This window comes from Chiloscyllium plagiosum, chromosome 30 (genome assembly GCF_004010195.1).
Source record: "Chiloscyllium plagiosum isolate BGI_BamShark_2017 chromosome 30, ASM401019v2, whole genome shotgun sequence".
Taxonomy (NCBI): Eukaryota; Metazoa; Chordata; class Chondrichthyes; order Orectolobiformes; family Hemiscylliidae; genus Chiloscyllium; species Chiloscyllium plagiosum.
Window position 1 is genome coordinate 40044168 of NC_057739.1, and position 24181 is coordinate 40068348.

The window sequence follows — 24181 nt, forward strand, 5'->3', positions numbered from 1 at the left end:
AGGGGTTTTGAGTCCCACTGCATCAGGACATTACAAACAGGAAGAGAAGTTAAGAATAAACCAGGAATTATTTACAATATGTCCAGAGAATGAAATTCATAATGGGATGAGAATTCCTTTCATCTGTCTGCATCCCTGCCCACTACCTTCAGATGAAGTCAACCCTTTCTCCATTGAGAGTCTGTTCAACTGTTCCATTTGTCCTTGCTCACCATTGTCACCTACTGGTGGAAGTACTGGAAAGTGCCCAACTTTCCCCTGCTCTGTGTCCTCCCTCACCATCTCCATCTGCTGCTGGAAGTCCCATTACACTCTTACCATCTCCGCAAGGGTAATTGGAGATAGACAACAAATGATCGCTTTGTTGGTGGCACCCACATCCCGGGAATAAATATGCTAAAAAAAAATTTACAATGAGCTGAAAAATACCATAATTGTAAGTTCCCATTATTTTCCTTTCTATTCATCAAACAGCATTATTTTTTTTTTAAGGTGATTGAAGAGAAACTGCAGTCTGAGAGCAATCAGACAGTGTGATTGGAAGCAACCCAAGAGAGTCCTAAACTCACTTCAATCTGGATCCCTCCCATCTGGCAAAAAGAGACTGAGGTTTACCTGTCAGTCAGCACCAATTTTATACAAGCCAAGTCTCTCGCTGAGAGTGAGAGAATTGTTATATGATCAAAGATGTCTCCCACATTTATATGTTATAAAACTTTGCTTGGAATCCATTCAAAGCAGTTCTCTGAAATTGAGAACATTCAGGACATGCCAATGAGTAATCTTTTATGGAAGAATTGTGTGATATCCACCATATGGTAAGACTGACTGTGCTGTTGTGACATGACGATGTTGTGGAGGAGATATCTCTGTGTTGGTCATGGATTGTGGTGTCAATAGAATGAAAAACAAAAGCCCACGCACTTTAAATGCAAAGTTTGTTACACAGATGTATTTTTCCTAATAAAAGGAAGAATTTTTGCTGTCCCAAAGCACTTTACAGTCAACTAAATTATGGTGAAGGAGCTCTTGAAAATAATGCTGTGCAATTCTTGACACCACATCAGAAGACAGAGAAGCCATAGCTTAACACCTTACCCAGAACATGTTTACTGCTAGGTTATTTTTTTTTCTGTTTTAATATTTTATTTTCTGTAGGTTTTATTAAAGCAGTTCTGTCTGACTTGTATAACTCCTGTATTCAGGGCTGTAGACACAACAGCTTTGAAGATGCAAAGGCCTATGGCTTCAAGAATAAACTGATCATTGTGTCTGTGGAGACAGCAGGCAATGGACTGTACAACTTTATTGTCCCCCTTCGAGCATATTACAGGCCCCGAAAAGAGCTGAACCCCATCGTGCTGCTGCTCGATAACCCGTGAGTATATCCTTCCTCAGTTTGTTTTGAGCCTTGCAAATGTAATTGAGGTCATTTTCCAATCAAACAGAATGTATCACAAAGACTTCTGTCATTCTAATATGTGTCATCCTTAGAGCGTGACAATTCTCCCACTCAGAACCGTACACAATCAGTTCATTCATCAGCTCGTCAACAATAACAGGAGAACACAAACAGACTGCTCAGATGGGCAGATCAGTGACAGATGGAATTTAACTTTGATAAGGGTACGATGATGTACTTTGGAAGTAAAGAGATAAGGGAGAACCCAATGAATGGCAAGAGAAATGGAGGGATCTGGGGCTGTTTGTCCACAAATCCATGAAGGTGGCAGGGTAGGTTAATAGGATAGTTAAGAAGGCATACAGGACACTTGCCTTTATCAGTCGAAGTACTGATTAAAAAGCAGGGAGGTTAGATTAGGACTGTACAGGACACTGGTTAAGCCACAACTGGAGTACTGTGTGCAGTTCTGGTCACCACACGACAGGAAGGGGGTGCAGAAGAGATTCACCTGCCTGGGACGGAGCACTTTACCAATGAACAGAGGCTGGCTAAGCTCAGGTTGTTTTCTCTAGAACAGAGAAGGTTGAGGAGGGAACCTGATAGAGGTGTATAAGATTATGAGGAGCATGCACAGGGTGAATTAAAGAGCAGCTTTTCCCCTTGGTTGTAGGGTCGATACAAGGAGGTGTAATTTTGAGGTGAAAGTCAAGAGGTTTAGAGGGGATTTAAGGAAAAATGTTTTTTCCCAAAGGATGGTGGAGATCTGGAATACACTAAGCTGGGAGGGTAGCTGAGGCAGGAAACTTCATGACCTTTAAAAAGTATTTAGATGCACACTTTAAATGTCTATGGGCATAATGCTGCAACAGAATGGGGGAAAGTGGGACTAGAGTAGATTTAATGTAGTTTTGGTGGAACAGTCTCAATGAGGTGAAGGGTCTCGTCTGTACCATATGTTTCAATAAACAGTATATCACCACAAAGTATCAATTTGGATCTTGGTTGTAATTTATATACTATCAAATAATCCTTATGATCCACTTAGTTCTGATACCTTTTATCAACCATTATGTGCAGAAAGGTTCACATTTCACTGAAATGTATTCATTTTCAGGTCACCTTCTTAGACCCAAGACTTTAGTTGATATCAAACAAGCTAATTTATAAAAGAATCTCGTATTGTAAACAGCCATCAAGTGAACCAATTGACAAGTGACAGGCACATTATCAGTAATGGCAGCTGATTTTTGAAGAGTTAATGTTGTTAGAGGATGATGCCAACTTGCCAGAAATAAATACTGTTACCCGAATCTCCGCAGATCGTGGAGACTAAACACAATATTTGTTTGAATGGTGCTGAACTAGATGGTGCAGTTATCGATACACACATTCACTCAATTCATACTTCCATTTCTTCTTTCAGGAACAAGAGAATATTGCCTTATTTTTAAAAGCTATAATGTTTAAACATTATGCATGCCACGTTGTTAGAAAGTCTGGTTGCTTATGCTGTTTTGTGAAAGTTTGTTGTTGGTTTAGCTCAATGGGGGAGAGTGATGGCATAAACTTTACCCAGTTTTAGATTGAGGACTGAGTAGTTTCCTCTAGTACAAATCCCTTGCTGTCATTATATTGATAGATTCAAACACTATTCCACCAAATAAACAATTTGTGGACAGATGATAATGGGTTGATAGGAGAGGGGCAGGCCATTCGGCCCATTGAATCTGCTTCACCATTCAATACAATCATGGCTTTTCTTGGGTTTCAACTCCACTTTCCTGCCCGCTCCCTGGTTCTCAATCCCTTATGAGCCATGGGCTCCTGATGTGGGTCTGCAGGCAGGGGAATCTGGAAACTCCTCACTGACCTTCCAACTGAGGTCAGGGATGAAGGAAAGCCTAATATATCACCCTCTTTGGGCTTTGGGCAGGAAGTGATTGATGGGTGAGAGTGAGGGGTTGAGGGGTGGAAAGTCCCCCTCCATCACTAGCCTCTTTCCAGATTGGGTGACCGTCCCTCCCAACGAGGGTGGCATGGGGTCTCAGTGGTTGGCACTGCTGCCTCACAGTGCCAGGGACCCAGGTTCAATTCCAGCCTTGGGTGACTGTCTGTGTGGAGTTTGCACATTCTCCCCCATGTCTGCATGGGTGCTCCAGTTTCCTTCCACAGTCCAAAGATGTGCAGGTTAGGGTGAATTGGCCATACTAAATTGCCCACAGTGTCCAGAGATGTGCAGGCTAGGTGGGTTAGCCATGGGAAATTCAGGGTTTCAAGGACAGGGTTGGGGTGATGGGTGGGATCCTCTTTGGAAGGTCAGTGTGACTCAATGGGCCAAATGGCCTATGTCCAACCTGTAGGGATTGTATGATTCTAGATGTTCCCACTCTATCACCCTCACCGGCACTCCACACTGGCCATCACTAGCCCTGCCAGCCATCTCTGGAGCTGCCTGTTCCTGTGGGCTCGATCTCCTGTTGGGACTGCTTGTAGTTCCAGCAGTGGCCATTACTCCTGGTGGTGCTGTTGGGACCACAAAGCTGCTGGCCAATCTATCTATCTGGTAGCCCACTGAGGCGGGACATCCTGTAGGTTGAGGAGGAGTGGATGTCTAAACTCAAGCCAATTAACACACCACTGAAACATTAGTAACTGTGGGGAAACTCGGCCAACCATGAAACTGGACCCAGCGTCTACAAAGGTGCACAGGAGATGGATCATTACTGAAAGCACCACAGACCCCAGTGCAGACAACTCCATCCCTATCTGCAGGAATTTGTATGCTGTAAAAACATGAAACAAATTTGTGTCTTTTCTTTCCCCTTCCACCCCAGGTTTGTTTCATTATTTTTGGATCACTTTAATCACTCTCATTGGTTAATCTTCCCATAACAACAGCCATATCTTCACTACACTTCTAGCTTAGGAAGCTTTCAGGTTCACACTCTAGGTAATGAAACAACTCTCATTGTGCATTATTCTTAAACAACTGATATTATCCTGTGTCACGACAGGATATCTTTCCAATTGAGTGATAAACCATCGTGTTGTTTACCTGTTGCTTAGAAATTCTCTGGAACAGGAAGGTTGTCTGCTTATAGAGCTTGTTAATTTATTGCCCTTTCACACGGGGACCTCGCTTTGAACAGACTACACTGATATTACAAACAGTGCAATAAGGAACTCTCCCACACCACTCCTACTATCGGCCCTGCCTTTCCTGAACACTTTGAGGGTAAAACTCTACTGTCAATCAGGCCCCAAACTCTGAAGCATCACTCTAATAAAATATTTGCTGCCACTCACAATAATCCCATCCTCCACTGTCATCAGATTTGTCTCTGGGAGTGGAAAATCTCCGCTCAGAATTACCATATTTCTATGTGCTCGAAAATGTTTTGATACAATGGATAGTGGACTTTTGTGCTTCCCAGTAATGGCTTAATGTTTACTTTCAGGCCTGAGAACCACTTTTTAGAAGCTATCTGCTGTTTCCCGATGGTTTATTTCATGGTGGGATGCATCGATAAGTAAGTATCAATGTATTGTACCAATCGAAAAAAAAGCTAGAATTCGACTGCGTGATTACATTTGCTGTTTCCTGTAAACTCACTCTAAACATGAGGCTGTGGAGTGGAGTCCCATTACATGTAAATGAGTTTAGGTTTGTTTTTAAATTCTCCTTTGATGAATGTTCTTGGCATCAGAGAGTCAGGAGGTTTGAGGACAATAGTATAGCTTCATTGGTGGCTGTGATTTCAGTTGCCTTTATCCTTCCTCTTCACCTCACTATCCTCCTTTACAACACTGACTAAAATCTACTTCTTCAACCAAGCTCTTGGTCATCTGGCCTAATATTTCTCTTTGAGTGTTTCAGTTTCAAAATGGTCCTGCAAACTGCCTTGGGTTTTTTTTTTTAACTGGGTGTTAAATGAAGATGAATCAGTGTTGTTGTGTTAGAGGCAGAAAGACCAGAAGCTGTAATGGAGCTGAAGAACAGGGAGTTCAGGCAGTATCTGAAGGGGAAACTGAGGTCCATGTGTTCGGTGGGAACCTGCACCAGAACTGATCATCACACTGAGGCATTTTCTTGCTGCCTCTGCTTGCCCATGTCCTTTATTCAATCATTCAAGGCATTTGGGCATCACTGGCGAATCCAACAATATTGCCCATCCCTGACTGCCGTTGCTAAGGTGATGGTGAACCACCTTTTTGAACCGTTGCAGTCCATTGAGTTTTGGGACACCCGCACTGTCATTCGCGAGGGAGTTCCGGGATTCTGACACAGTGGTAGTGAAGGAATGGCAATCATGTTTCCATGTCAGATTGGTGTGTCCCTTTGTGGGGAATCTTGGGTGGTAGTGAGCATATTTTAACTCTTGGTCTCTACCTTTTTGTTTCCTTGGGCATATCCCTCAGCCTGGATAATCTACTGCAGTGTGGAATTATTTATGCTGATAACCTGGTGGTTGTGGACAAAGAGAGTACGATGAGCGCTGAGGAAGATTACATGGCTGATGCCAAGACGATTGTTAATGTTCAAACGATGTTCAGGTAAGCTCATTCCTGTACAAGTAGCCAGGACATCAGAACTGGGAATGAGTTAGTTCCTGTCTCTCAATTAAATGGACTTTTCCACATCCCTGGGAGAAAGTGAGGACTGCAGATGCTGGAGATGAGAGCTGAAAAATGTGTTGCTGGAAAAGCGCAGCAGGTCAGGCAGCATCCAAGGAGCAGGAGAATCAACATATTGGGCATAAGCCCTTCTTCAGGAAATTCCTGAAGATTCTCCTACTCCTTGGATGCTGCCTGACCTGCTGTGCTTTTCCAGCAACACATTTTTCAGCTCTTTTCCACATCCCTTAAAATTGTAAAAATTCTATAAATTGGCATTGATATTAAATCTTCTAACGGTGACCTTCAGATGTCTCAAAGCACTTTACAACCACGTAAGTACTTTAGAAAGGGTAGACACTGTTGTAACCATGCTAAGAAATTGTTGGCAACTAATTGTTGAACAGCAATTGGCAATGTGATGATGACCAGATAATCTGGTCCTATTGATGTAGATTGAGGGGTCAGTATCAGCCAGGACACTGCCGAGAATTCCTTCCACAAATGATTGCCACTGGCTCTTTTACATCCACCTGAACAGGCAGAGAAGTCCTCGGTTTAATGACTCCTCTGAAAGACGTGCCTCTGACAGTGCAGCACCCTCTCAGTACAGGCCAGGAGTCCTTTATCTGTATGTCCAGAAACCAACTGGACCTAAAACCTGAAGGTCTTTTCAGAAGCGGACCTGACAGGACCTGCTGAGTATGGTCCCTTTGGAAATAAACTTCACTTTTAAATTCATTTGGGTGAGCTTGGGCAAAAATAAAGATTTTTTCCAAAGGGTTCAAAAGGACCTGCTAACTGCCTTTACCTTTAAGTCGTTTATTTATATTATTGTTTTCTGTAATGACAATCCATCAAGGGTTAGCCTCGATATTTATCTTGCTTTTAAGGTTTCCTGTGAGTGTGCAGTGAGAGCTGGACACAATGATGAAGTCCTTGGACGAACTATAGAGTCAGAGCCATTGAGATGTACAGCACAAAAACAGACTCTTCGGTCCAACTCGTCCATGCAACCAGATATCCCAACCTAATCTAGTCCCATTTGCCAGTACTTGGTCCATATCCCTCTAAACCCTTCTTATTCATATACCCATCCAGATGCCTTTTAAATGTTGTAATTGTACCAGCCTCCACCACTTCCTCTGGTAGTTCCTTCCATACACACACCATTCTCTGCGTGAAAAAGTTCCCACTAGGTCCCTTTTAAATAATTCCCCTCTCACCTTAAATCTCTGCCTTAGTTTTGGACTCTCCTACTCTGGGGAAAAGACCTTGGCTATTTACCCTACCCATGCCCCACATAATTTTATAAACCTCTATAAGGTCACCCATCAGCATCCGAGGCTCCAGGGAAAACAGCCCTAGCCTATTCAATTTCTCCCTTTAGCTCAAATCCTCCAACACTGGCAACTTCCTTATAAATCTTTTCTGAACTCTTTCAAGTTTCACAACATCCTTCCTATAGCAGGGAGACAAGAACTGAAGGCAGTATTCCAAAAGTGGCCTAACCAATGTCCTGTACAGCCACAACATGACCTCCCAACTTCTAAACTCAATGCACTGACCAATAAAAGCAAGTGTACCAAACACCTTCTTCACTATCCTGTCTACCTGTGACTCCGCCTTCAATGAGTGGCATGGTGGCTCAGTGGTTAGCACTGCTGCCTCACAGCACCGGGGACCCAGGTTCAATTCCAGCCTTGGGTGACTGTCTGCGTGGGTTACCTCTGGGTGCTCTGGTCTTCTCCCACAATCCAAAGATGTGCAGGTTAGGTGAATTGGCCATGCTGAATTGCCCACAGTGTTCAAGGATGGGTAGGTTAGGTGCATCAGTTAGGGGTAAATGTAGAGTAATTGGGTGGGGGAAATGGCTCTGCGTGGGTTACTCTTCAGAGGGCCAGTATGGACTTGTTGGGCCAAATGGCCTGTTTCTACACTGTAAGGATTCCATGATATTGAATTATGAACCTGCATCCAAAGGTCTCTTTGTTCGGCAACACTGCCCAGGACTGTACCATTAAGTGTATACATCTATTATGAAGTCTGCATACAAAATGTACCACGAAGCTGAATAAGTATATCCAAAAACTGAAAATATCCTTTATCCGAAAACCAGCTGGTCCCGAGGTTTTTGGATATAGCATTCCTGAAGTGTTTTGTATGCACTTGGGTTCTGGAGGGAGCTTGAGTCAACAACCACCTGACTGGGTGGAGAGGTGGTCACTAACTGAACATTGGCAGAGGCGTGCACAGAGATTAAGCAGAGATGTTTACCCCCTCTCCCATCACAGTGCAGTCAGCCAAGCCTACAGCAGGTGCAGACCAGGAGTGGCTCAACAGTGAAACTAAAACAGTTCAAGTTCACGTATGAAGAAGGGTGGGTCACCTTTGAGTGGACAGGGGGAAAGCTTCTGAGACTGTATTAAGCCCTTCCCTGGAAGAACGCTGTAAAAAGGTAAAATTCAGAAAGGAAAAAACACAGAACACTGACAATTTTTATGAAGTGGTTTCCCAGAGATATTTTTACTGTTTACACTTGCCACATAAGGAGCTATTTTCCCGATAGCTGCTTGCCATTTTATTAGTGTCAAGGACCCTTCGTGTTATGTAGACAAATAAAAGATGAGTGTTGGAAATTTCAGTTTAAATCACAAAATGTTGGAAAAGTGCAGCAGGTTCCCAGAAAGAAAGGGATAAAATGGGTTAATATCCGAGTTCTGGTGCAGGGATTTTAACTCCGAGGCTGTCACAGTACCTTGGAATTTTCTGGAATGTTCAGTTCTATTCGTGAGTTATGTGTTATTGTTTCCAAATGATAACATTGAAACAGTGCAATAAACTTCACATAATTTAAACCCAGAATACAAATCTTATTGTTTGGCACCTGGGAAATAAATAAGAAACATATTAAACATTAGATGGTCTAATTGCTTGTTGGATCAAAATAATGTGTGAGTGGTTGTGGTCTCTATATTGATGAATATTCAGTGACTGCTCTGTTATTCAGGGAGTCCAAGTTGCTGTGGCAACACACTTCTATAACATGTGCTAGCCTGGCACAGTTTGTTTTTTAATTCATTCATGGGACATGGACATCACTAGCTAGGCCAGCATTTATTGCCCATCCCTAGTCACCATTGAGAAGGTGGTGGTACGTTGATGTAGTCCATTTGCTGTAGCTACACCCACAATGTTCATTAGGGAGGGAGTCCAAGGATTTATCCCAGCAACACTGAAGGAATGAAGATATATTTCCAAGTCAGGATGGTGAGTGGCTTGGAAGGGAACTTGCAGCCGGTGACGTTCCCACATATCGGCTTCCCTTGTCCTTCCAGATGGTGGCAGTCACTGGTTTGGAACGTGCTGTCGGAGGTGAATTTCTGCAGCGCATCTTGGAGATGGTACACACTGCTGCTACTGAGCATCGATGGTAAAGTGAGTGGATGGATGTTTATGGATGTAGTGTCAATTAAGCAGCCTGCTTTGTCCTGGATGGTGTTGAGCTGCTTGAATGTTGTTGAGCTGTACCCATCCAGGCAAGTGGAGAATATCCCATCACACTCTTGACATGTGCTTTGTAGATGGTGGACAGACTTTTGGGAGTCAGGAGATGAGTTACTTACAACAGGATTCCAAATCTCTAACCTGTTCTTGTAGCCACTGTATTTATATGGCCAATCCAGTTCCATTTCCGGGTCTATGGTAATCTCCAGGATGTTCATAGTGGAGTAATCAGTGATGGATTCACCACTGAATGTCAGCAGGAGTTGGTTGGATTATCTCTTGTTGGAGATGGTCATAGCCTGGCATTTGTGTGGCATGAACGTTACTTGCCACTTGTCAGTCCAAGCCTGGATATCGTCCAGATTTTGCTGCATTTGAACACAGACTGCTTCAGTATCTGAGGAGTCACGAATGGTGCTAAATGTCGTGCAATCATCGGCGAACATCCCCATTTCTGACCTTATGATGGAGGGAAGGTCATTGATGAAGCAGCTGAAAATGGTTGGGCCTAGGGCATTACCCTGAGGAAGTCCTGCAGAGAAGACCTGGAGCTGACTTTCAACAACCACGACCATCTCCCTATGTGTTTGGTATGACTCCAGCAAGCAGTGAGTTTGCCCCTAATTCCCACTGATTTCAGTTTAGCGAGGGCTCCTTGATGCTGCAACTCTGTCACTCTTACCCCACCTCTGGAGTTCAGTTCTTTTGTCCATGTTTGAACTGAGGCTGTAATGACGTCAGGAGCTGAGTGGCCCTGGGGAAACCCAAACTGGGCGTCACTGAGCAGGTTATTGCTGAGCAGGTGCTGCTTGATAGCACTGTTGATGAACACCTTCCATCACTTTACTGATGATGGAGAGTAGACTGACTGGGCAGTAATTGGCTGGGTTGGATTTGTCCTGCTTTTTGTGTACAGGATATACCTGGGCAATTTTCCACATTGTCGGGTGGATGCCAGTGTTGTAAATGAACTGGAATGGCTTGGCTAGGGGAACATCAACTTCTGGAACACAAGTCTTTAGTATTATTGCTGGAATGTTGTCAGGGCCCATAGCGTTTGCAATAATCAATCCTTTCAGTCATTTCTTGATATGACACAGAATGTGTCGAATTGGCTGAAGACTGGTATCTATGATTCTGAGAACCTTTGAGGTAGGCTGAGGTGAATCATCCACTTGGCACTTCGGTTTGCGTGCTGCTAATGTTCCATCTTATCTTTTGCACTTACGCACTATTGCTTTCTCTGAGCTGTTTTCTCCCACAACAGACAGTGGAAGCAGAGTCCAGATTTGTGATAAGCAAGGGGTGTGAAAGACTTAGCGTGGGCAAGATTGAGTCGTTAGATCAACCATGAACTTATTGAATGTCAGAACAGGCCCAAGGGGCCGAATGGCCTATTCCTGTTCCTCTGTTCATATGAACCTGGTGCCAGTGGGTCAGAAGGCAGAAATGCAATTGCTGTGCCATTGTGATCTATTATTTTTGTGGCAACAGTATTCTGTTTGATGTTAGACAAAATGTACTCAAATGATGTTTCGATTTGAAACAGAAATCAAACATTTCAGCTTTGGAAAATTAATTCCAGGGGCGTTGAGGTGAAGCAGTTCTTCCTGTTGTTTCAGTTCGGCCATTTCTTAGGACATTTTCTCGGATCGGAGAATCGCGGAGATATGTTGCAGAATTGATAACCTTTCCAAGTTGTTACTTACCACATGTCTCCAGATGTAGGCTGTTGTCATGTCATTAACTGTAGTCAGACCATAAGGTCACACTCTCTCAGCTTCCACTTCACAAGACAGCTCGTGGTCAATTTGTCAGCCTTCCTGTTAACAATGGCAGACCCTGAAGATTTCTCTCACTTAGCGTCACCAGCAACATCTTAACCTTCTGTGCTGGGGTAGAGTAAGATTTGGGTTTTGGGAGCCACAGGTACCACAGAATCAACTCTGTAGGTAATTTTGAGTTATTCGTTTCAGTTAACGAAAAAGCAATAATTCAGAAACAATGCATTAGCTAAAGAGATGGGATGTGTGTACATCTTATGATAGATGGGATTGGTTCACTGACACCAGAAAGCGAATGGTCCATTGTTATACAATGCTTAAAAATGTGTTGCTGGAAAAGCGCAGCAGGTCAGGCAGCATCAAAGGACTAGGAGAATCGACATTTCGGGCATAAGCCCTTCTTCAGGAAAGCAGGAGGATCGACGTTTCGGGCATAAGCCCTTCTTCAGCATCCTTTGATGCTGCCTGACCTGCTGCGCTTTTCCAGCAACACATTTTTAAGCTCTGATCTCCAGCATCTGCAGTCCTCACTTTCTCCATTGTTATACAATGTCAATCACAATAGCTCATAATTCACTCACTTCTCCAGCCGAAGTGTGGGTATCTAGTCTCCTGGGAGAAAGTGAAGTCTGCAGATGCTGGAGATCAGAGTCAGGCGTGTGGCGCTGAAAAAGCACAGCATCAGGAATCTGATGATCCTGATGAAGGGCTCCCGCCCGAAATGTCGACTCTCCTGCTCCTTGGATGCTGCCTGACCTGCTGTGCTTTTCCAGCATCACACTCTCGACCCAGTCTCCTGGGTCTTCTTCCATCTTTCCTGTTTTCAATCTGATGAAGGTGACTCCCAATTGAGGACTGCCTCTTTGTCTGAGAAACCTATTGATTTACTTTAATCCTAGGTTCAACCATATACTTGAACTTTTCTAAACAGTCAACATAAGACAGGTACCCAAAGTGTCATCATGGTCACAGCCCTCCCTGTCCATCTCCCAGCAGCTCAAGGTCAGCTTTAATGTCATGCTGAGGGTGATTTCCAGGCCCCCCGGTAAGGAGATACATAGGATGCCAAACCCAGAAGTTGCTGGAAAAGCTCAGCAGGTCTGGCAGCATCTGTGGAGAGAAATCAGAGTTAACGTTTGAGGTCCGGTGACCCTTCCTCAGAACACCAGACCTGAAACGTTAACTCAGATTTCTCTTTACAACTGCTGCCAAACCTGCTGAGCTTTTCCAGCAACTTCTGTTTTTGTTCCTGATTTACAGCATCAGCATCTTTCAATTTTTACACAGAATGCCATCCTTCCAACCTTGGGCTGTAGACATGGAAGCCAACAGACCTTGATGTCTCCAGGGGACAGTTTCTTGTATATTTCCAGAAAAAGAAAATAGTTTTACTTTTTTTCAGTGCTTACCAATGCTTAAATGTTTCTAGGTATTTTCAAAACAAGCTTGTCAGAGATGTCATTACCCACCTTTGGAGCAGGTGGCACTTGAATCCAGGTCTCTTGGCTCAGAGAAAGGGACACTACCACTGTTCCACAAAAGCCTAATAAATGTCTTGGTTGTAGGTATGTTTGCAAATCAATTTCCCAGCTCAGTGAACATCCCCACAACAACAGCAACTGGCACTCAGCTACAAATCTTTACGCAAGTCTAACAAATGTTTCTATACTTGTTCTAAAAAGTGTCATGTATTAATGCTCCCACAGTAGTCATGGTGTGAACTAACAGATTTGCTCAGATCACTGACTTTTTTTGGATCCTAAAACACTCGAGGGGTGAGAAAGTCCTAAGTGTTTGAGCGTTTCTTCCCCCGGTTAACCGTATTTGGATGTCACTCGTCACGTTCTGTTTTTCAGGTTGTTCCCCAGTCTCAGTATCATCACTGAATTGACTCACCCATCAAATATGAGGTTCATGCAATTCCGAGCAAAGGACTGTTATTCACTTGCACTCTCCAAATTAGAAAAGGTAACTTATTTATTTCTCAAATTAAAGTCCAGATGGAAGTCTTCACCTCTAATGTAGCAACAAGATCAATCAATTTCCCCTTTAGGAAGACCTATTTTAGCCGGATGTGTGAATAAATTTCAAGAGTTTTAACTTGATTCAGCTGGTTTAGCATCAACTCCTCCACTTTGTTTCTTTCACCTTGGGCAGAACAGGACCACAATGGGTTTTCCTTAGATGCCTGGTTGCCATAGCTACATCTGTCCTAAGTATAACAATTGGAAGGGAAAGTAATTGTGATAAACCTACACTCTTCATACAGATTACAAAAGGGACTAGCGGTGTTCCGCAAGGATCTGTTTTGGGACCATTGCTGTTTGTCATTTTTATAAATGACCTGGAGGAGAGGCTAGAAGGTTGGGTGAGCAAGTTTGTGGATGATACGAAAGTCGGTGGAGTTGTTGACAGTGAGGAAGGATGTGGCAGGTTACAGCGGGATATAGATAAGTTGCAGAGCTGGGCAGAAAGGTGGCAAATGGAGTTCAATGTAGGTAAGTGTGAGGTGATTCACTTTGGTAAGAGTAACAAAAAGACGGGGTACTGGGCTAATGGTTGGATACTTGGGTCGTGTGGATGAGTAGAGGATCTTGATGTCCATGTACACAGATCTCTGAAAGTTGCCACCCAGGTAAATAGTGCGGTGAAGAAGGCATATGGCGTACTGGCTTTTATCGGTAGAGGAATTGAGTCCTGAGGTCATGTTGCAGTTGTATAAGACTCTGGTGCGGCCGCATCTGGAGTATTGTGTGCAGTTTTGGCCGCCATACTATAGGAAGGATGTGGAGGCACTGGAACGAGTGCAGAGGAGGTTTACCAGTGCATATAAATCGTGCAATGAGTCTCATTTCTTTACTCAGCGAGTCGTGAGTTCATGGAATGCCCTGCCAGTAGCAGTGGTGGACTCTCCCTCTTTATGGGCATTTAAACGGGCATTGGATAGGCATATGGAGGATAGTGGGCTTGGATCGGCACAACATCGAGGGCCAAAGGGCCTGTACTGCGCTGTATTCTTCTATGTTCTATGTTCTATGACTGTCCTTGGGCCAATGATTAAACACTAGCTCTGCCTGGTATTGAGAGATTTTTATCCAAATTGAAATGATATATGTAGCAGTCATAATATTTTTATCCGTGTGGAAAATTGAGATGACTTTCAGAAACCAGCTAAGATATTAATGGGTTACTAGGCATCTTTTGAAAGTACTGACATACCAGTGGGACTTGCTGTAGCAGTTTCTCATAGACATTGTCTCTGCCCAGAGGAAATCCATACTATAATATTTTATTTGTAGGCAGCAATAGCAATAACTTGAGAGCAAATGTGCAAATACAGAAAAATACAGAAAATTCTCAAGGTGCTAATCTGATTTTGAGAGCTCAGTTTGAGACTGTTTCCCTTATAGACCATTGCCCATATTCTACACAAGAGAGTGAACTGAGCATGGAGTTGGGGATGGTTAGTTCATGATGAAAGCTCTGCTGTTAAGTATCCAATATCAGGGTGGCACAGTGGTTAGCACTGCTGCCTCACAGCACCAGGGTACCAGGTTCGATTCCAGCCTCGGGTGACTGTGTGGAGTTTGCACATTCTCCGGTTTCCTCCCACAGTCAAAGATGTGCAGATCAGGTGAATTGGCTTTGCTAAATTGCCCATAGTGTTAGGTCAATTAGTCAGAGGGAAATGGGTCTGGGTGGTTTACTCTTCGGAGGGTCGGTGTGGACTGGTTGGGCCAAAGGGCCTGTTTCCACTCTGTAAAGCACGATGGCACAATGGGTGGCACAGTGGCACAGTGGTTAGCACTGCTGCTTCACAGCGCCAGAGACCCGGGTTCAATTCCTGCCTCAGGCGCCTGACTGTGTGGAGTTCGCACATTCTCCCCGTGTCTGCATGGGTTTCCTCCGAATGCTCCGGTTTCCTCCCACAGCCCAAAAATGTGCAGGGTCAGGTGAATTGGCCACGCTAAATTCCCCGTAGTGTTAGGTGAAGGGGTAAAATGTAGGGGAATAGGTCTGGGTGGGTTGTGCTTTGGCAGGTCGGTGTGGACTTGTTGGGCCGAAGGGCCTGTTTCCACACAGTAGGTAATCTAATCTAATCTATGCCCTCTTCACCACCAATTTCCCCCGGCCCATCAATCGCCTTTATCTGCTGCTTCCCCTCACCCCCACCCCCAGTCCTGAAGAACGTTGACTCCTCCACTTCCTGATGCTGCCTGGCTTGATGGTGTTCGTCCAGCACCATCTTGGCCTACCTGGGTATCACACAGTTTCCTACTTGGTGGTTCACCCATAGGTAGCAACCATACATGAAAGAGGCAATTCTGGTGTACAGCAGCCTCTTGCACTAACCTTATGTGCTTCCCGTGCATGTTTTCTGTTTGATGAATGGATATTACCTGAACTATCTTCAATACCTAACCAACAACTACATTCCACGAATATCTCTGAGAGAATGACACATTTAGCTAAAGCATTTTGTCTTGCACTCATCAGAACAATTCACAAGAACATCAGTTTTAAATGGAGTGCAACATTTATATTGTCTGAGAGGAGAGTGCCAATTAGTTGGCAAGGGGTTTGGTAGAGGAGTTGCCAATGATAATGCACCTGTTAATGAGGACTGGCAGTTAACCACCAAGCTGGGACTGTTCAACCAAGCTGGAGAGAAATAAGGCTGGGAGAAGATTTAATAGAGGCTTCCAAATTCATGAGCAGGCTGGTAATGCAGTTTGGGAGAAATTGTTCCCACTCATAAAAAAATGAGAGGGCATGGATTCAAAGTGATGCACAAATAGGGTGTTCCAAGAAAAGATTTTTCTTTCGCACAGCATGTGGTTAGGGTCTGGAATGCACAGCCTGCAGGTACGGGAGAGGGAGATTCAATTGAAGCATTCACAAGGAGGATTATTTGGATAAAAGGGGAAAAGGCAGGAGATTAGCATGAGGTGATAAAACCGATGCTGTCAATGGGCCAAATGGCCTCCTGCTGTGCCGTAGCAATTCTGTGAATCTTTGTTTCCATTTTAAGCCAGGCAAGTTGGCTTTGATTGGTCAAAGCATTACCTTGAGGAATGAACTAGGCTGTCACCTATTTAACTGAGTTGAAGTAAGTGCAGTGTGTACCTGCTATGTCTTCACTACATTTCATTTTTCTTTCACCCTACAGAAGGAACGTGAGAAAGGCTCAAATTTGGCATTCATGTTCCGACTCCCCTTCGCTGCCGGAAGAGTGTTCAGTATCAGCATGTTAGACACGCTACTCTATCAGGTCTGTAGCATGCTCACAGAGTATTACCATATTTTACACTGTTACCTATTGGATGATGACGTACAGTCAAAAACGAGCATGGTTGCTGGCACACAGACTGCAAGCAAGCGTTCACCATCAGCAGAAATTGAATTTTGATGAGGGTTGTAATGGACTGAATGGCAGGCTTGCAATTTCTCCCAGCTTTCAGTTATTCAGGATAACTCCAGAAGCTGGGGTTGGTCTCTTTAGGACAGAGAAAGTGAAAGAGATATTTAAGAGAGTCAGCTGACTGGCAGGAGGATCAGTCGCCAGAGGATGTGGATGTTGTGATAATTGGTGTGGTGAGGGAAGGCAATGAGGAGAATTTTTTTGTTTTCCCAGCAAGAAGTTCTATTCAGGAAAGGATGGTGGAAGCAAATGTATAATCAGATACTTGTAAATCATGAGCCCTGACGTCAGGACACCAGCATATGGTCAGAGAGGTTTTGGATACTACACAGAGAGCTGTCTATAAACCATTGTACACAGATGTAGATTATAGGGACTCATGGTACATAAGAATTTGAAGAACCTAATTCAGTGATTAAGAGCCAACAGCTTTGGAAACAGCAAATGTGCAGACACCTACAGCCTGAGACACTCGAAACCAGATTGCAGTATGCAGATAGCTTCAAGTATAAGATAAACCTGCAACTTTCCAAACAGAGTTGAATGTAGACTTGAAAAGATCTGATTAATGGGACTGATTGTATCATAGTTCTAAAGGGACAGCATAAGCATCATGGGCCGAATAGTCCCTTGCTGTGCTGCCTGATTGTATGAAGAATTTCCAGCCTCACTCACCACTTTGGTGGGTGAGTATTGGCAGAGAATGGACGTTGTTCAAGTTGGTTGGGTTCATGAGGGTGGGCAATGCTAAAGTGATCGTGCCTATGTTTACCTGATGTGGATGGTACCTACAATTGTTTAATCTTTCCTATTTTCCTCGCTAGTCCTTTGTTAAAGATTACATGATCCCAATCGCCCGGTTATTACTGGGACTTGACACTACGCCGGGCTCTGGTTATCTTTGTGCTGTAAGTACCTGAAACACACACATTCTTTCTGAAAGTTAAAGTTTGGTGGTGATAAATGTGTTCTGTTTTGTGACCTTGTATATTTCAAATTTGTAGGGATGAAGATATAATTAAATCGTAGTCATTTCTAAAGTATTATTGTGTACAAGCTGGGCAATTCCTTTCAATGTCTGTTAAAATACTATTCAATTGCTCACTCTCTCTCTCTCTTTATCCATTTCTGTCTATCCAGTGGTATATCCTGCAGCGTTTCAATAGTGCGTTTTGCCTGATTTACTCACTTACATAGAATGAGGCTTTGGGCCAAATGCTAGAAGTTGGGATTGGAACAGTTGGGTTCGAAGAGTGTGTTGCTGGAAAAGCACAGTAGGTCAGGCAGCATCCAAGGAGCAGGAGAATCGATGTTTTGGGCATAAGCCCTTCATCAGGATGTTGCCTGACCGGCTGTGCTTTTCCAGCACCACACTGTTTGACTCTGACCTCCAGCATCCGCTGTCCTTACTTTCCCCTTGGAACAGTTAGATGCCACAGGCACAGACTTGACAGGCAGAAGGGCATTTCTCTGGGCTGTAATTCTGTAATATGACTCTGAGAGGATCTGGGAGAAGTTAACACATCTGTTCCACTCTTAATCCGTTCACCAGACTACCTTCTCAATACAGGTTTATGAACATCAGACTTACAAGCACTTATACTCATGGACACGATCCCATGCGTGGTTTTAAAATTGATAAAGCGACATTTCCCCTACTCATGAACAGCCGATCTCCATTGTCCTGAATTGTGCTCCAACTTGCAACTAAATCAACTTAAGAACAGACTCCAGAACACCCATCACAACCTGCCTGTATATCCTCTCACCTTGTTTCTTCTGTGTCCAAAAACAATAATCAACTCCTTGCCCCACCAAACCCACTGTTAAAATACTATTCAATTGCTCACTCTCTCTCTCTCTTTATCCACTAGTGCTAACCACTGAGTCATTATGCTGAGACATAATGACTCAGTGGTTAGCACTAGTGCCTCATAGCGCCAGGGACCTGGGTTCGATTCCACCCTCGGGTGACTGTCTGCTTGGAGTTTGCACATTCTCCCCGTGTCTGTGTGGGTTTCCTCCAGGTGCTCTGGTTTCCTCCCATAGTCCAAAGATGGTTCACATTAGGTGGATTGGTCATGGTAAATTGTCCATAGTGTGCAGGGATGTGCAAGCCAGGTGGATTAGCCATGGGAAATGCAGGGTGACAAGGGATAGAGTAGGGTTGGGTCCGGCTGAGATGCTGATCGGAAGGTTGGTGTTGCCCCCTCCGCCCCCCCCCCACCATTTCTCTCTGACAATTCCCAAAAGAGAAAGGCAAGCAATGCCCCTCCCTGAAAAATGGCAACATTTCACAAGACACTGGAAACCTGAAATAAAAATAAATTGCTGGAGAAACTCAGCAGGTCTGGCAGTATCTGTGGATAGAGAAACAGAGTTACTGTTTCAAATTAAAAATGACTTGTGCAGAAAATAAGTCATATTATCCTAAAGAAAAATCAAAATGCTCCCTCTGTTTCTGTCTCCACGGATGCTGCCAGACCTGCCGAGTTTCTCCAGCGTTTTCTGATTTGCTAACCAATTTCTTCCCTCCCTTCTAACAGTTTAATTCAGTGCATCGCCAATGCTATTGGAACACTTGTCATGGTGCACAATTTTTCTTTCTCCTAATCCTATAAATAAGATTGCAGAATTGTTGCTATCCAGAAGAAGGCCATTTAGCCCATCTTGTCTGCACTAGCCCATAAATGTGCAATATGACTCAGCCATTCTCCTGCCTTTCCTCATAATCCTATGTTATTTCTAGTCACAGTGGCTCAGTGGTTAGCACTGCTGCCTCACAGCACCAGGATCCCAGGTTCAATTCCAGCCTTGAGCAACTGTCTGTGTGGAGTTTGCACACTCTCCCCGTGTCTGTGCGGGTTTTCTCCGGGTACTCTGGTTTCCTCCCACAGTTCAAAGATGTGCAGGTCAGGTGAATTGGCCATGCTAAATTGCCCATAGTGTTAGGTATATTAGTCAGAGGGAAATGGGTCTGGGTAGGTTACTCTTCGGAGGGTCAGTGTGGACTTGTTGGGCCGAAGGGCCTGTTTCCACACTGTATGGAATCTAATCTAATCTAACTATCTAACACTCTGCTGAATATCTCTATTGAACGTGCCTCCCAGACACTGCATTCTAGATCCTGACCAATCACTGTGTAAAATAAATTCTCACATCATGTTAGCTATTTTTGAAAACGACTTTAAACTTATGCCATTTCATTCTCAATCCTTTTACAAATGGGAACAGTTTCTCCCCATCGTCTCTGTCCAGACCCATTATGATTTTGAAAACTTCTATCAAATCTACTCTGAGCCTTCTCCCTTCCAAACAGTGCCAACCTCTCCAATCTATCCCAGACCATAAGAAATAGGAACAGGAGTAGGCCATTCGGCCCCTTGAGCCTGCTTTGCCATTCAATAGGATCATGGCTGATCCAACACTCAGTGCACTTTCCTGCCCTCACCTCATTACCCTTGATTCCGCTGCTGATCAAGAATCTATTTCAGCCTTAAATATTAGATTAGATTCCCTACAATGTGGAAACAGGCCCTTCGGCCCAACAAGTCCACACTGACCCTCCAAAGAGTAACCCACCCAGACCCATTTCCCTCTGACTAATGTACCTAACACTATGGGGGCAATTTAGCATGGCCAACTCACCTGACCTGCACATCTTTGGATTGTAGGAGGAAACCCTTGCAGAATGTGTAAACTCCACACAGACAGTTGCCCGAGGCTAGAATCGAACCCAGGCCCCTGGTGCTGTGAGGCAGCAGTGCTAACCACTGAGCCACCGTGCTGCCCATCTCAGACTGGTTGTGTGAACCACTTCCAAACTCTCTCTAAGATGTTTGCAGTTCCTGAAGTGTGGTGCCCAGAACTGTACACAGTACTCCAACTGAAGTCAAACTGGTGTCAAAAACTAACTTAAACAAAATTGACATCTTGAGCTTCACTTTCTCTATATTCACTACAATTCTTTTTTTCCTAACTGAGAGCTTTGGGTAGGGAACTGTCCCCAGATTTTGACCAGAAATATTCATCAGCTGCTCGTGAGCCTGGGGTACTCCAACACTCATTCACTGGCACCTAACCACCCGAGGACATTTTGTTTTCCCCCCAATGAACGAACTGTAGGTTTAAAAGAATTTCCTTGAGCATAAAGAAAGTGAGCACTCAAATCTAAATTCTTGCTCTATACCAAGGAGATTGAATTAAGGTGTTCCCAAAATCTTAAAGATTTTATTGAGTCTTACAGCTTAGAAACTGATCCTTCGTCCACAATCCCAAACTAAACTAGTCCCACCTGCCTGCATTGGCCCATATCCCTCCAATCCGTTCCTATTCGTGAACTTATCCAAATGTCTTTTAAATGTTGTAACTGTACCTACATCCACCACTTTCTCTGGAAATTCATTCCACACAAGAACCAGCCTCTGTATAAATAGGTTACCTCTCATGTCTTTTCTTAAATCTTTCATCTCTCACCTTAAAAAGTTGTCCCCTAGTCTTGAATTCCCCCACTTGAGGGAAATGACTGCAGTCTCCATTGCTGGATGGCTTGAAATCAGGGAGACTGAAAGTTTTAGCAAAGCAATCAATGTTGACTTGAGAAAGACCCTTTTATGGGGCAGCGACTGGTTAGGATCTGGAATACACTGTTTGGAAAGACAGTGTAAAGGGAAATTGTTTAGACTCATGATGAGGGAAGATTTGCAGAGCTGTAAGGAAGAGCAGGGAGTGGGTCAAAATAGATTGCTCTTATAGAGAACTAGGAGAAAGTCTCATTCCTGATGAAGGGCTTTTGCCTGAAACGTCAATTCTCCTGCTCCTCAGATGCTGCCTGACCTGTTGTGCTTTTCCAGCACCACACTCTCGACTCTTACAGAGAGCTAGCACAGGTTCAGATGCCTGAATGACCACTTATTGTGCCAAGCCATTCTGAAATCCAGACACTTATTACTGAATGATCTATTCCTTGTAAGATTGAAGGAGTCTTGTTATAAAAGCACCACTTCAAGTGGGATCCTCCTACACATGTTGCCACATTGTGCCCTGAGCTGTGAGTTTGTGGAGGCCTGAAACTGTTTGGCTAATGTCTAAGTTGGCTTGTTAACGTGTAGGTTTGCAAACATGAGGATGCTGACTCAACCGGGAACATCTAAATAGGAGAAGGTGAACGAGTTGTGAGAGAACAATGCCTGTTGGAAAACTCAGAAAAGGCAATCAGCAGAACAAAGCATTACCCAAATGCAATATTTTCGTAAAGGGATTGAATAATGGTGGTTTCTATTGTATTTAGCGCCTTCATATGATTTGTACTCTATTTGCTTATATATTTGTGTGTAATTTAATAAATGTATGAATCACACTTTAATATAACCTTTCAGGAGCAGCAAACAAGCCCATTTTAGAAAACGTTATTTCATATCCTTCGTCACTTTAATGGGTTGTGAGTGGCACTGAATAGGCCAGTATTTATTGCTCAGTCCATACATACACCCACAGGGCAGTTAGGGTTGAGTTCCAATGTTTTGACCCAGCAGCAGTGAAGGAATGGCCCAACATAGTTCCAAGACAGGATGGTGTGCAGCTTAGAGGGGAACATGGAGCAGCTGATGGCCTAGTGTTAATGTTATTAGGCTTGTAACCTTGAGGCTTTGGTTAATGCACTGGGGATGTGGCTTCAAATCACACCACAGCAACTGATAATGCAATAAATCTGGAAATAAAGATTTGTCCAGTGGTGATTGTCATTGTTGTAAATACCTATCAGGTTCCCTAATGTCATCCTTACCTGGCTTGGCCTACATGTGACTCCAGATCCACAGTAACATGGTTAACTCTTCACTGCTCTCTGAAGTAGCAAAGCAAGCCACACTAAATTGGGTCTAACTGCTACTAAGCTCACCCTTTTCAGGATGATTATGCCTGTGCTCTCATCATCATGAGCTTATCTTGCCAACACAAAAGAAAATCTTGGGAGTCAGAAATTAAAATAGGAAATTCTCAGCAGGTCAGAGCATCTGTGGAGAGAGATAATCACAGTTAGCATTGAGTCGATGGGCTTAAATTAGAATTATCTTTACAATTGCCTCTTGAACTTATTCATAATGTCCACTACACTGACCATCCAAGCTTGAGGACTCTACAATTAAAAATTGTATCCTCACTTTCCGCCTTCTCCCTTAACTGCTTTGTTCATGACTCATCTTCCCTGACGTTTGAACTCTTCGCTATAAATAAGCCATATTGCTGGTTAACTGTTTATGGTTTCCATCATAGAAATATACAATTAAAACACAAATTCTCTCAAAGTCAGCCAAGACAAGCTTCCTGCTAACTCAGAATATAATGCACAAATAGATACTTGTTTTTCTGAGTTGACTCATGGAAACTATTACTTTGAAATCTATTAACTCCTGAGATTATTGGGGTTTCAGAGTCTGTAGATTGTGTCTACAGTGCTTTCTATCCCATCCTGACCCACCCACCTGGTAATATCACTTGCCTTTATATTTTAGATGAAAGTCACAGAGGATGACTTGTGGATCCGAACATATGGACGACTCTTTCAGAAGCTATGCTCTTCCAGTGCAGAAATTCCAATCGGGATTTACAGAACAGAGTCACACATGTTTTCCACGTCTGAGGTGAGGGCCCATTCTCATTTCGCTCTTTGTCCAATCTCTTGGAGTCCAGCTCCATTTTTGATCACTCAACCAGCATCGCTAAAGTGGATTACCCGGTTATTATCGCATTGTTGCTTGTGGGATCTCTCTGTGCGCACATTGGCAGCTCCATTTCCTACATTACCACAATCACTACTCCACAAACATATTTCCTTGCATTGGAATGTCCTGAGGCTTTGAAAGGTGCTATCTAGGTACACATTATTTTTCTAACAAACCTGCATTTCATACCAGAGATAAAGGGATAGCACCTTAGTCCAGACCTGTTCAACAATACTCCACAAACCAGCCTCTTGCCCACATGTGCATGACATAAGCTCATGGTTGGGCAGTTCCAGCTGATGACATTGCAGTGATGTGACCACTGTGTGCACAGGCAGGTATACACTTTGCCACTGAATGTCAAAGTACACTGTTAGTCTAATGTACTAGTTATGCATTCTTCTTCTGATGTATATTTGGTTATTTTCTTGGCATATCAGCAGAAATGGGCTGAGGAGTGGCAGATGAAGTTTAATTCCAATAAATGCGAGGTGCTGCATTTTGGGAAAGCAAATCTTAGCGGGACTTATACACTGACTGGTAAGGACTTGGGGAGTGTTGCTGAACAAAGGTTCATAGCTCCTTGAAAGTGGAATCGCAGGTAGATAGGATCGTGAAGAAGGCATTTGCTATGCTTTCCTTTATCGGTCAGAGTATTGAGAACAGGAGTTGGAAGGTCATGTTGCGGCTGTACAGGATATTGGTTAGGCCACTGTTGGAATATTGC

General features: G+C 43.7%; 1 protein-coding gene across 5 annotated transcripts in view; it reads left to right on the top strand.

The window, feature by feature from the left end:
• kcnt1b (potassium sodium-activated channel subfamily T member 1b) overlaps window positions 1–24181 on the top strand; it is a 416882-nt gene that overhangs the window by 365336 nt on the left and 27365 nt on the right. For all 5 annotated transcript variants that reach the window (XR_006316044.1, XR_006316045.1, XM_043720458.1 and 2 more), the window contains 7 exons: window positions 1206–1378; window positions 4864–4935; window positions 5825–5959; window positions 13167–13278; window positions 16481–16582; window positions 17557–17640; window positions 23245–23373. Coding sequence is in view for 3 of the 5 variants with exons in the window: in XM_043720458.1 (XP_043576393.1) it covers window positions 1206–1378; window positions 4864–4935; window positions 5825–5959; window positions 13167–13278; window positions 16481–16582; window positions 17557–17640; window positions 23245–23373 (807 nt within the window). In the remaining 2 variants the exon portion in view is untranslated. The remainder of the gene's footprint in view (window positions 1–1205; window positions 1379–4863; window positions 4936–5824; window positions 5960–13166; window positions 13279–16480; window positions 16583–17556; window positions 17641–23244; window positions 23374–24181) is intronic.